Here is a 12632-nt window from a genome sequence, read left to right as displayed (position 1 = left end):
ATATCTGATTTAAGTAGATATTATTAGTGGATATTATTTTGTAAGAGCAATTAAAGATACGAAATATTGCATGTTCATATAAAATTTTTTCAAGGTAACATTATATAATAACGTTGCATATATTGCAATATTTTTTTAAAGATAATTTAAAGATAATTTAAGGAAATGATAAATCAATATAATTTTCTTGAATGTTATATTTTTTTACTTTTAATGTGATAGCACTTATTAAGATAATAACTTAATAAAAAGTTATTTAAAATTATTGAAGATTGTAAATTAAACAAATCTCTCATTAAATCTCAATAGATATATTTAGATTTTCGTTTTTACGTTTACTGAAATGTTTAATTTGATAAAATACCTATAATTTAGTAGTATTTATGTTGAACAATTTTTTCATATCCTTAATTGCTTATGAAATAATCCGATATATTTACTTAAATAAGATTGAAAACAATATATATAAAAAATTTATTATTAATTTAACGAGGTTTAAAGTATGAATCTAAGGAGGAAAAATGATAAAATGAGATTTTTCCATTACCTTGATATTTTGTATGGTGTCGATGTTACGATAATATATCGGCACAGTGAGCAAAGATGACAAGTGACTTTGGAAGAGAGCATTTATATTAAGGAATAAAATCAACGCCATGCATATGAAGATCCTTGTGGAATCCATTTTGGGCGAATGTAAAAATCCTACGCAGACTATAAGTCTTATCATCTCTAACCCAGCCTTTATATATCCCACAGTTTTCATAAAAATTATGTAAGTTAACAAACATATGGCAATTACTCCCACCATTATTTCCGGCGACAAAAAGGTTATTATCTTGATGAATTCAGAGATTGGTTTCTTTGGTTGCGCTATCACGCAAAGCCCTGATGTCGTATGGGGGTATAGGTAACTGAAAATAAACAAAATATACTCTTTAACCTCGCCTATGTAGTTTTCACCATGCAATATATAGAAGAAAGTTCTCCTTTTTCTTTTTTTCCTTCTCTCTCTCTTTCTCTCTCTCTATTATTAGCTATTTATTATTTATATTAAAAATATTTGATTTTTATAATCTTATGAAAAGAGTTGTGATGAATAATGCAAATAAGAAATAAGATTCAATAAATATTCTTTGCAGGAATATTATATTATATATTATCACATATATTTGAGTGTTCCATGAATATAAATCTTTAATATATAAAGTTATATACAAGATATAGTTAGATTCTTAAATAATTCTTGAAGAGAGATCCCTCAGATATCTTCTTGAAAAATTAATATAATATTTTTATTTTTATTTTTTAATATAATTATTTTTCATTTTCTGGGAAAATTCTGAAACATACCTGACTCTCCACAATACAAAGAGATATCTTGCATTCATAGCAATGTCTATTCTGCCCTCGCTTACAGCAGTCATCAAACCTCCAAAAGTGCCATTTGGTCCTATACTGCCCAACGAATAAGCATCTTTATTGAAGATGGTAATCTCGAGGCTTGCATTCAGCTTATTTAAAAGTATTTTAATGATTTCACTGTTGTCACCACGAAATATTTCTTGTTTCGGTAAACTCAAATTGATTTTGACAAACGGTACCAACTCAATGGCACTTAATCGAATTTGATATCTGTTCAGAGTAGTCGTTTTATCAAAATCCAGATCTATGCATATATCACTGTCTAAACATATAAAAATAATGGCTGTTCAACTGTCAAATTTTAATACATTTTTTTAAGAACAAATTCACGCGAGATTAGTATGTTTTATTAATAATGTATCATTGTAATGTTTATAAAAAGAAAGTATTTCTTTTGATAATTTATATAAAATATTTGTATAAAATAATAAAACAGATAATAGACAAATTAAACTTTATCTTATTTTAAGATATTTCATATTAATTGAAAAATAATTTGCTAATATGTCTTCTTAGATAAAAACAAAGAAGAGAGTGAGAAAGAGAGAAAAAGAGAGATACCATTTACAAATTTCCTCTTCAATATTATACAAGGATGACCCGCTCGCCCTTTAATATGTCCTACTTCGTACCAGTTATCTGGCGTACTGTTCGAATACGGATTAAACGTGTAAAGAACAATTCCATCGTCTGGATCGATGCATGTGAATATGACCGAGAGTAAATCATATTGCCAAGCTGTCCAGAGATATGACTGTGCATTAATACAGCCTCGAGTCTCGGTTTGTGTATCGACTAAGATGTAAAATCCTTCTGAATTCGCCCATGGCGAATTTTTCACTCTCTATGTGAAGAAAAAGAGTAATACGAAAAAATTATTGTTTTTATTTAATAAAAAAGTTGCATAATATTATTTAATTCATCAAAATATTGATATCTATCGTATTCATCTTATTCTTTCATATAGAATCACTTCCTTCCTATGCCACCAGTTTTGGGATATCCGAGATATACATGTGTTTTCTCATAAAATTATATATTTATTACGTTGTTTTATTATTTACCTGTAACAGAACTTGCAAGAGAGGTTGAGAAGATGTTACTAGTATGAAATGATACGCCTTTCGAAGAAAATGGACGAAATTATAACTTTTGAACATTAGATAGGAGTATCTTGTCAGGGTAAATTTCTGGAGGGCATTAAATCGAGGATTCATTTCATCTATCAGCGCTACGGGTATCGTATCGAAATACGATTGCCTAAGAAATTCATTATAGTCTCCGCCTAGCACTGAAGTCAATTCGGAATCCGTTCGGCATTTCATTAAAATAAATGTCTATAAAGTTAATATAAAATTACAATAATAAAGAGAAAACATTTTGAGATAATTTTTGATGTACTTACAAATAAAAAAAAAGAAATAGCTTTTTTCGATAAATTAAAATTAAAATAATAAATGTCATATGAATTTATTATAATAATATGATGATATGATAATATGATACAATGATAAACGTGTGTGTAGTGCGGAAAAGTTGTTTGTTTTTATAATAAATAAAAATATATTAATTTTTTTATTCCAAATATATTCTCGGAAAATTAACTTACCGTTGCGATGACTAAATCTGTATAGGAAGATTTTTCGTCTGACGATGTAACATTATTATTAATGGCGAGAGAAAATATGCCTATAATTAATAACGAGAAGAGAACACAGAGAGATACGTTCGACATACTTTCGAAAATTTTACTGTGTAATAATACAATATTATACTTTTTGGAATAAAATCTTTCTTGTAGAGAGACAGTCTGCTAACATTACCGTTCCGATGAAAAATGATCGAATGTCAAGCGTATGATCTCACAGTCATGCTTTTTAACATAATCGATCGGATTCAGATAAGCGCGCGCTTGTGTGTATATGCTATATTTTGGTTTTTATGATACGATTTTTTAAACTTACATTCATTTGGATAGAAAAATAACTAACATTCAAAATTGCCTAATAAGTTATGATTACAAAAGAATATTGTAACATCGAAAGAAATATATCTATAGTAATATCCGTCTTCGACGTATGTGATATAATGTATGAATATGACTGCGTAACAAGCGACAATAGGCTTAACAGACTGAAAGGTATTTGACTTCGCTCGTTCTATATTGTTTAGTTCTGCATTCGTTATAATAATATAATTTGCACATTTGTTTTTTTACGCTTTATTTCCTGCGTATTATTTATTTCATATATATCTAAAAAGAAGTTTATTTATAGAACAAGAGATTGCTTGATTTTAATTTTTCTCCTTTTGTAATGAAAAAATTATATATGTTTTTTAGTAATAATATTTTCAGAAGCAATAATAAAATATCTTTATTCAGTTTATTGGTGCAGTTTATTGAATATTTTTGTATCCTTATAAATAATAATAATTTTAAATTATGTATACATAATATTTACTATAATATCTTATTTCCTTAAAATAATTAATTAATTTCTCGTATTACTAAAAAGTCTTTTTCTGGTTAGATTAGCAGTATTTTCAATATACTTCTATGTGTTCGTGAGTTATTTCTCTTTTACTGTACTAATGTAGTTGTTCCATTATTTTCACAGTAATTACGTGATAATGTGATGGCAAACGCGATTATACGCATCACATTTTCACTTTCACATTTTCATTTATTTCTGATAAAGGTTTCTGATAAAGGTAGTATAGCTTGAGACAATTTAGTGGGAATATAATTACACATCTCTGAATATTCCCTACATTATGGACACGAAAGCAAGATAATATCTTGCTAGAATAAGTGATAACATCATGCAATCAATGTTTGAGCCCTCCCTGACGTAAAAGTTTCTGCTGTTAGCAAAATTTCTTGATTTTTAATCTTATAAATTTACTTTTATTTATTTATTCAATATTTTATTTAATTTATATGCATATACATATGTGTGTGTGTGTGTTGTAAACACGAATAAGTGTTATTGCGATGCAAATTATAATATTTAAAATGAAGAAGTTTTTCTAGCAGCGGAAACTTTTACATTAGGGGGACACAAACATCGAATTAAAAACTTTCGTATCAAGCAATCGCCGTTTAGCTTATCTTATACATACACTCTATTAAAAAATATTTTATCTCGTTTGAAATAATTATAAAAGAATTGAACTGATTAGTTTGATTAATTTGCGAGTTCGTCAAATATAATTTAATAATTAATATAATAAATAATATATTAAATATAATAATTTGCGCAGGAATGAGAATCTCTCGATGTCGTCAACGCCTCTGGGGAACGAGTTGATTGCGAAGTTTACAGAGAAAAGTTTAAAACTGCGCCATATCATGCGGTATCATGCAATTTTAATTCAGATGATGCGACCACTTAGGGAGCAGTTGAGTGAATTAATAATCGCGGATAAAGAGACCTCGTCATGGCGAACACGAGATAAACGAAGATTGACTCGAGGTGGGAGGAGCGTTCCTCTCATTCCGCAGATTCTGCATCATCTCGGAGAAAGACGTCTCGAAAGAGAGAGGTCAGTTTCGTACAACTAACCGCCGCGTACGCATCTAAACAGAGGTGTCCGTTCCGCATTCTCCTGTGAAGGGAATCGGAAACTGGTCCTATAGGACGTGCTAATATAAAAAGAGTGTGGGACACGATGCGTTATCCATCGGGGATTAGGCAATGGACATCGTCCTTAATCTTACTGTTCGTGACGGTTCGCGTGACTTCAACGAGACAGCCGCATATCATTTTTATCCTGGCGGATGATTTGGCAAGTTGTCTTCTTCGAGGTTTGCAATAAATTCTATCCGGCCGAAAGAGTTTGAAGAAAAAAAGTACCGAGATAAAATGATAAATAAAAATAAGATACGAAGCCTTGCAATGAGATAACATTTGTTCAGTCCTTTACAATAAAAATAAAAAAAAATAATAATTTAAAGACTGAATAGAAAATCTGGCAAAAATATATTGAATATTATATAAAAAGTCATGTAATCAAGTATACATCTATTTAATTATATAATGTGAGTGTAAAGATAAAATTTATGTAGATGATTTATATAGATGAAATGAAATAATTTATTCTGTAATGTTTTGCACTTTTGTCAGAGTAAAACTTGTCGAGACGACTTTTTTATATACAAAATTTTTTAGTCTCTAAATACACACCTTTATATCTGTAAATATAAAGCGTTCTTCAAGTTTTTATCAATCTCAAGCAATTTAATGCATATAAAAATATAAATTATAAATTAATAATATTTTGTGAAAAAAATTTTCATGAGTTATAAATTTATCATAAAAGACAAAACATAAGAGAACGTTTAATCAAAATTAAAACAAAAATTATTTCAAGGATAAGAATTCTATCAAAGAATTCTATCAAAGAAAGAGAAAAGGAGAAGGTAAAGATAAAGATAAAGAGGAAAGATCAAAATAAAGAAGGAAGATAAAGAGGTTGCATTTAAATTTATTTTTATTCTTATCAGGGGTGGAATGATGTCGGCTTTCATGGTTCCGGTCAGATTCCAACACCGAATATCGATGCTCTGGCATATTCTGGATTGCTACTCGATAGGTATTATGTCACACCAATATGTACACCATCCAGAAGCGCTCTTATGACCGGCAAATATCCCATTCACACCGGAATGCAACATAGCGTAAGTACTGTCGTATTTTATTTTATTAAGTATTCTCTTTTATTAAGAGAATGTAATAAAAGACCAAGGAAAGACGCGGATGAATGTTCGCGCATAAATAACAGGTGGCGATTCTAAAGTAAAATTATTTAATGCGTAACGTGACTAAATATAATCGTTTAAAAATTCGTCTCTTCTTCAAATATTGTCAATCTGTCAGTTTCTTCTAACTGCTTTTATATTTGTCAATGAATAAATGCAATTGAGAGCTATCAGTTAGCGGAAATGTTATTGTTCTGCTTGCAACAGTATACAAAAGAGGATATTATGCTCTCTTGCACTTCTATCGAGTTGACCCGAATATTTCAATTGGAAATTATCATATCTAGTGATACAGAGAAAGAAAGATTGTCAATTTATTCGTATACACTATGTTTGCGTAAACGTAACAAAGCAAAAAATTGCAAGGATGATCTCATCATAAATCTTAATGTACCTCTTTTTTATTATTACACAATTAATAGCATTAAGTGAATAATGTTCTTTTTGCAATTTTTTTTTACTCGTATAAGAACACATCAATGATATTTTTCTTAATAATTTAAAAATTTCGTAAATATTTAATACTTTTGTGAAATTAAATGCTTTCATAATAACAATTTAATTTATAAGATTATTACTATCTTAATTAATACTATTTTATTTTTTTAAGACAGTTTTAATTAAGATAATCTTATTTTATAAAGTTATCGCGATTATTACGATGACACAAATCATCATTGAAAATGTGAGTAAGCATACAAACAAATATAACTTGATTTAATGCGATAAGAATGATAAGATTAACGTTAAGATAATTTCATAATATTGATGTTTATTCGCTTAACATAAAACAGTCGTTTATTATGTAAATAAGATAATAATCTTATTAATTAAATTACTATTAATTAAATTATGAAGTACTAATTTATCGACAAATAGTAAATCTTTACTATAGTCAATGACATCCAGATTTTATTATTAATTTAGATCCTGAAAGGCGCAGAGCCTAGGGGATTACCACTTCATGAGAAGATTCTGCCGGAATATTTGCGAGAGCTCGGTTATAGCACACATATCGTCGGCAAATGGCACTTAGGATTTTACAAAAGGGAGTACACTCCTACTTACAGAGGATTCGACACCCATACTGGATACTGGACAGGTCATCACGATTATTATGATCACACAGCTGTTGAAAATGTAAACGAGTATACAAACAGATATAATTTGATTTAATGCGATAAGAATAACATATAAGATAACGTTAAGATAATTCCATAATTTTGACATTTATTCGCTCAACATAAAATGTTCCTTTATTTATGGCATGTAACATAAGAATATTAAATAAATTAAGTACAGAAAATGCAGAAAAAATATAAAAATATAAATTTTTAATGATTTAAAAAAATATAAAATAATATAATTTAATTTTAATTAATATAATATAATTTTAAAAGTATACAAATATTAACTTTTATAAAAATATTAACTTTTATATTTTAATTTTGGAAAGATTAAAACTTTTTAAATTAGAAATATTTAAATTAATGTATTTTATTTTACAATTAACTTTTTTTACGAAAATATATATTATTTTATAACCGCTATATGAATGAAAAATATTATATTTGCATTATGTTTGTTATAGACAGTAATATATAATTTTTATCATTTGGTACAGACAAAATACATGATTTGAAAATTTTCTGCAGCCTTATTGGGGTTTAGACATGAGGCGGGGTATGAAACCGGCATGGGATCTGCACGGTGAATATTCCACGGATGTTTTTACGAAGGAGGCAGTGAGACTGATTAACAATCACAATTCTAGTCGGCCAATGTTCTTGTATCTTGCTCATGCGGCCGTGCATTCCGGAAATCCGTATAATCCGCTTCCAGCACCGGACGAAGAAGTCGCTAAGTTTAATAATATTTTCGATTATAATCGAAGACGTTTCGCAGGTAAAATTTGAAAAGTGTGTAAGCGGTTAAATAAGATTCAAATTAGAAATATAAATATTGTTGAATCTTTGTTGAGAATGAATTATGAGATAATTAATTGAGATGTCCATTATTATAAAATAAACAGAGAAATTATTAATGAGAAGACAGATTAATAACTTTAAAATTTTATAGGTATATTGAGTAAATTAGATCAATCGGTAGGCCAAGTAGTTGAGGCTCTGTATAAGAATAATATGTTACGAGATAGTGTAATCGTATTTTCGACGGACAACGGTGGGGCTGCCGCTGGATTTAATTTGAATGCAGCATCTAATTGGCCATTGAGAGGCGTCAAAAATACTCTTTGGGAAGGTATTTGAAGATCTTATTTGAATATAATGTATAACTATATATCAGATAATCAATAATAAAAATATAAAAATATTTATTGACTTAATAACAAAATATTTTTGCTATTGGTTTTTTTACACATCGATTGTCACGATATGTTTTTTAAGATCCCCATAATTAGTGCTCGTAATTTTTAGAATATAAATTATTAATTATTTGTGAAATTCAAAAATTGTAATAAAAACATCATGTTTTATGATGTTACTTTTTGTGTGTGTGTGTGTGTGATGAATTTTATTAGCTTATTATTGAAACAATATATTATGAGAGAAGAGAAATAATTGAAGAGAAGTTTAATAAATTTTTAATGTAACGTTCATAAATAAATAATTTTTTTAATTTATCAAATCAGGTGGCGTCAGGGGTGCAGGATTAATATGGTCACCCAGATTAGTGCGTCCTGGTCGAGTAAGCAGACAAATGATACATATTACTGATTGGCTGCCGACACTTATAACAGCTGCCGGTGGCAATGCATCGAATTTAACTTCGATCGACGGTGTAAATTTGTGGAATGCGCTTAGCGAGGATACCGAGTCGCCTCGAACAAATATTCTTCACAACATCGACGATATTTATGGCGTATCCGCTATTACAGTCGGTGATTGGAAATTCATTCAAGGTATATGAACTTTAAGAATTTTGATTTTGATTTTAATTTTAAAATATTACAAGGAATATTTTTTTATTTTTTCCTTCTTCCTTAAATTTATTTTAAAACGTAATAAATATCGTCAATTCAATTCAGTTTGATTTTTCATAGGATCCACTTATAATGGAGTATGGGACGGATGGTATGGCCCATCCGGCAGGGAATGGATCTACGATGCGGATGGCGTGATTAGCAGCACGGCAGGACGCGCTATCGCCAGTGTGGGATTGAGTGTTACTACGGAAATTATTTCGTCCTTGCGCGAAAACGCGATGATCAAGTGCCCACCAAGAAATGATAGCTTGCCGATCTGTAAACCGCTAGAAGAACCGTGTCTCTTCAACATCTACCAGGATCCTTGCGAGGATAATAACCTTGTCAAACAGTAAGTGAAATATTACTTCACTATTAAAATTCCATGTTAATTATAAAATTTTATTCTATTTTAAGCTACAAAAATATGCTCTCGTCTAATTACATCTTATTTCAAAGATTCCCCACGATTGTCAGAAAACTACAGGAGGAGTTGAAGAAGTTCAATAACACCGCGATTTTGCCCGGAAATCTTCCATGGGATAGTAAAGCCGATCCGAGTCTGTGGGATCATACTTGGAATAATTTCGGAGATTATATTAATAATGTTATGATGAGCGCTGCGGCTTGATTATAGTAATGAAAAATAAATTTTATATTTGCTCGCTAAAGTGATGTATAATATAATACTTACAAGGATTACACTTGAAAATGCTTATATTAGTTTAAATCTTTCTTTCTTATTCAAGAAATATTATTATAGTCTTTTCATACATAAAGATATACGTTGATGCCATCTTTTCATGCGTAAGGAAATGTATGTCTCAAATTGTAGTAACTCCTCAACATTAAATTAAAAACGTTATTTTATTTATACAGTTGCATGAATTTTTAATGTTATATTATGTTATTGCTCAATTTTTTAATATTATTTTACAGAACGATTCTATATTATATTTGGAAAAAATTTATGTATGACTATATTCTAAACAAATAAATTGAAATAAAATATGTCTTATATAAAAAGTTTTATATACAATTATTGCTTGTTTTAAGTTACCATTGAATATTTGTAATATTTTAAAATATTGAGATAGATTTAAATTTCTCTGGATTATTGTTTTCTCATTTCCTGATATCGATATCGTACTGATTATACGGTGCTATTTCCATAATCTTGGCGCATCTGAAATGTCAAAGTTTTATACATATTATTTTAATATCAATTAAAAAATTAATTACATTATATTGTGCAGATTTTTCAATAATAAATATATCTTTCTTTATATCTTCTTTATATATATATATATGATAGATAATTACTATTTAAGGAAAAGTTAAAATAAAGAGAGAAATAGACATAGAATTTGGTTGCGATTCTCAGTTTCAAATTTGTTTTCTTTGTTTACCCGCAAAGAGAAGGAACCCATTCAAGTCCGCTCGAGCAGATTTCTTCAGGTTTGTTGCAGACGCATTTGCATAACTTTTCGTTCCAAATCATCTGGCGTTCTTCGTTGCACGCTCTCCTGTTTTTACATTCACACGCGCAATTATCCTCCGAATATACCTGATGCACGTTGCAATGACTCTGCTTTACGCTGCATTGACACCTAAAATTATATTTTTTAACAACGGACATGTGAAAAATGCTATATTAATTTTAGTAACGCAGTTACGCGACAATCGTTTGCCTGATTAAGGACGTCTGTGTTCCTTTAGTCTTCTTGAATGGATTTATTATAGAATAAAATGGTCGGGAAGTTAAGAATTGTACAGAATGTTTGTCGTATTCAAACAGAAAAAAGCATAAGCGACATAAAAGGCAAACTTACTTGCACTTGATGTGCTCCTCGACTAATACATGATAACATTCACTCGAGTTATAACCGTCCATTCTTACGACGATCTTTTTGATATCTTTTCTAACAGGCATGCATAACTTATTTTTGGGGCAAAATCCACTGCATCTCTTCACGGGAGCGTAATTCGGATAGAAGATGTAGCCTGGTTGCGGTATTAATTTTACCAAGGTACGTCTCGGTACACATATCACTTCTTTCATCTGATAATTCAATTGCATACGTCTTCCTGCGCATCCTGTTAACAAATTTGCAGGATTTGTTTCTAAAGAGTTAAACTACTGTATTTGATTACTTGAGAGATAATTAAGAGAAAGTCGCTTTTATCTATTTAACAAATTTTTAAAGTATGTTAGGTTACTGAAATAAACAAGAGGTCAATGATTATCGATTTAATGAGATATTCATAGTTATTTCACTAATAATGAATAAATTCCCCGTATTGACTTTTTCCTTGAATAGCTATTTCTTTTCTCTGGTGGCAATTAAAAAATATTATCTCTGCATATTAATTGCTGATGTACGAAGAAAACTTATTTGTTTTATACAGAATTTCCAGTAAAGTGTGATAATAATTCTGATGAAATAATTTTTCGTGAAAAAAGTAACTCAAAAATATATACAATACATTTCTTCGATTGGTTGCATGATTTTTGAAGAAAATAATTTTATATGTTAAAATACATAGTATACGCAAAATATTTAAAGAAACAAAATCAATCGATAAGAAAGTGATAAACGATGCTATTTACAAGAGTAAAAAAACTTAAAAAGAATTTATCTTAATCCGTCATCGGATTTTACGCGTAAAATTATAATAGCATATATCTATATGTGTTGTGTGAAAAAATAATTTGCATAAAAAGCAGGCAAGATTTTCCATATCGGATTCAAATATAATGCTGATCGCATAAAAATATGCAACACATGTATATCTCATATTCACACCACTTTTATATTAAAATTCAATTTTTTCAAGAAAATACAAGGAATAAAAAAAACGTTGATAAAAATACATCAGATATACATCAGAAATTTGTATAAAAATAAATTTTGATATATTTATCTGTGAAAAAAGCTGCCGATTAATACCTGTCACCTCTCCCTCGTGAGCACGTAGATCTTCGTACCACATGGCCTCGGTAGTGTAAATCCAAGCGACCATTAAAATACAAATTATCGCGAGAGATTTCATGATTAACTTTTAACACACAGAGCTTTAACACACAATAAATCAGAATCGCTCGTAGTTCACACGACGTGTCGTTAGAAAAGATATGAGCGTATGAAGCAATGATGTTTCTTCCTCGTTCATTTATAGCGGCCGCAGGATGTAGCGGCAACGTGCGGTTTTTAACTTGGCCGCGAAACGAGGAAGGAAGCCGCTATGCGAAATATTTCGAATATTTTGCATTATTCCGCGAACACACACGCTAATACTTATTATATTTATTACTTATATACACTAATAAAACGCATACGTCTAGTAAGCTTAAATCTCACGTTTAAATCGTCAATTTTGATCATGAAAGATCCTCAAAAATGCAAAAAAGGAAATCTAAAATTCCAATTTTTATATTTGAAAAAAACCGGTAGCTTGATT

General features: G+C 29.4%; 2 protein-coding genes across 3 annotated transcripts; one reads left to right on the top strand and one right to left on the bottom strand.

Moving 5' to 3' along the window:
• The first annotated feature begins 4950 nt into the window (after window positions 1-4950).
• LOC145964304 (arylsulfatase B) lies at window positions 4951-10044 on the top strand. 2 transcript variants are annotated; one of them, XM_083086919.1, is made up of 8 exons: window positions 4951-5214; window positions 5933-6106; window positions 7115-7327; window positions 7843-8092; window positions 8267-8446; window positions 8838-9107; window positions 9249-9522; window positions 9630-10044. In XM_083086919.1, exons 1-8 carry the CDS (start codon window positions 5098-5100, stop codon window positions 9799-9801), a joined length of 1650 nt encoding a protein of 549 aa, XP_082943045.1. In that variant the 5' UTR covers window positions 4951-5097; the 3' UTR covers window positions 9802-10044. The 2 variants fall into 2 exon arrangements, with proteins under 2 accessions (XP_082943045.1, XP_082943047.1); XM_083086921.1 differs by having other exon boundaries at window positions 4960-5233.
• On the bottom strand, window positions 10019-12340 carry LOC145964306 (uncharacterized). Its single transcript, XM_083086923.1, has 4 exons — window positions 12122-12340; window positions 11003-11267; window positions 10580-10780; window positions 10019-10356 (listed from the first exon to the last, which is right to left on the bottom strand). Exons 1-4 carry the CDS (start codon window positions 12222-12224, stop codon window positions 10296-10298), a joined length of 630 nt encoding a protein of 209 aa, XP_082943049.1. The 5' UTR covers window positions 12225-12340; the 3' UTR covers window positions 10019-10295.
• Between the last annotated feature and the right edge of the window lie 292 nt (window positions 12341-12632).

The sequence above is a fragment of the Camponotus vicinus genome, unplaced genomic scaffold (assembly GCF_025532165.1).
Source record: "Camponotus vicinus isolate PSW18456_S1 unplaced genomic scaffold, iyCamVici1.0 SCAF_13, whole genome shotgun sequence".
Classification (NCBI taxonomy): domain Eukaryota; kingdom Metazoa; phylum Arthropoda; class Insecta; order Hymenoptera; family Formicidae; genus Camponotus; species Camponotus vicinus.
This window is presented reverse-complemented; position numbering and strand designations above follow the sequence as displayed.

Excerpts from the sequence above, each read along its gene's own strand:
- LOC145964304 (XM_083086919.1), top strand. The coding sequence starts at position 5,098 with ATGCGTTATCCATCGGGGATTAGGCAATGGACATCGTCCTTAATCTTA. Across the intron at positions 7,328-7,842 it reads ATCACACAGCTGTTGAAAAT|CCTTATTGGGGTTTAGACAT; the intron begins GTAAACGAGTAT and ends AATTTTCTGCAG. Across the intron at positions 9,108-9,248 it reads TGATTGGAAATTCATTCAAG|GATCCACTTATAATGGAGTA; the intron begins GTATATGAACTT and ends GATTTTTCATAG.
- LOC145964306 (XM_083086923.1), bottom strand. The coding sequence starts at position 12,224 with ATGAAATCTCTCGCGATAATTTGTATTTTAATGGTCGCTTGGATTTAC. Across the intron at positions 11,268-12,121 it reads TCACGAGGGAGAGGTGACAG|GATGCGCAGGAAGACGTATG; the intron begins GTATTAATCGGC and ends ATTTGTTAACAG. Across the intron at positions 10,357-10,579 it reads TGGGTTCCTTCTCTTTGCGG|ATGCGCCAAGATTATGGAAA; the intron begins GTAAACAAAGAA and ends TTGACATTTCAG.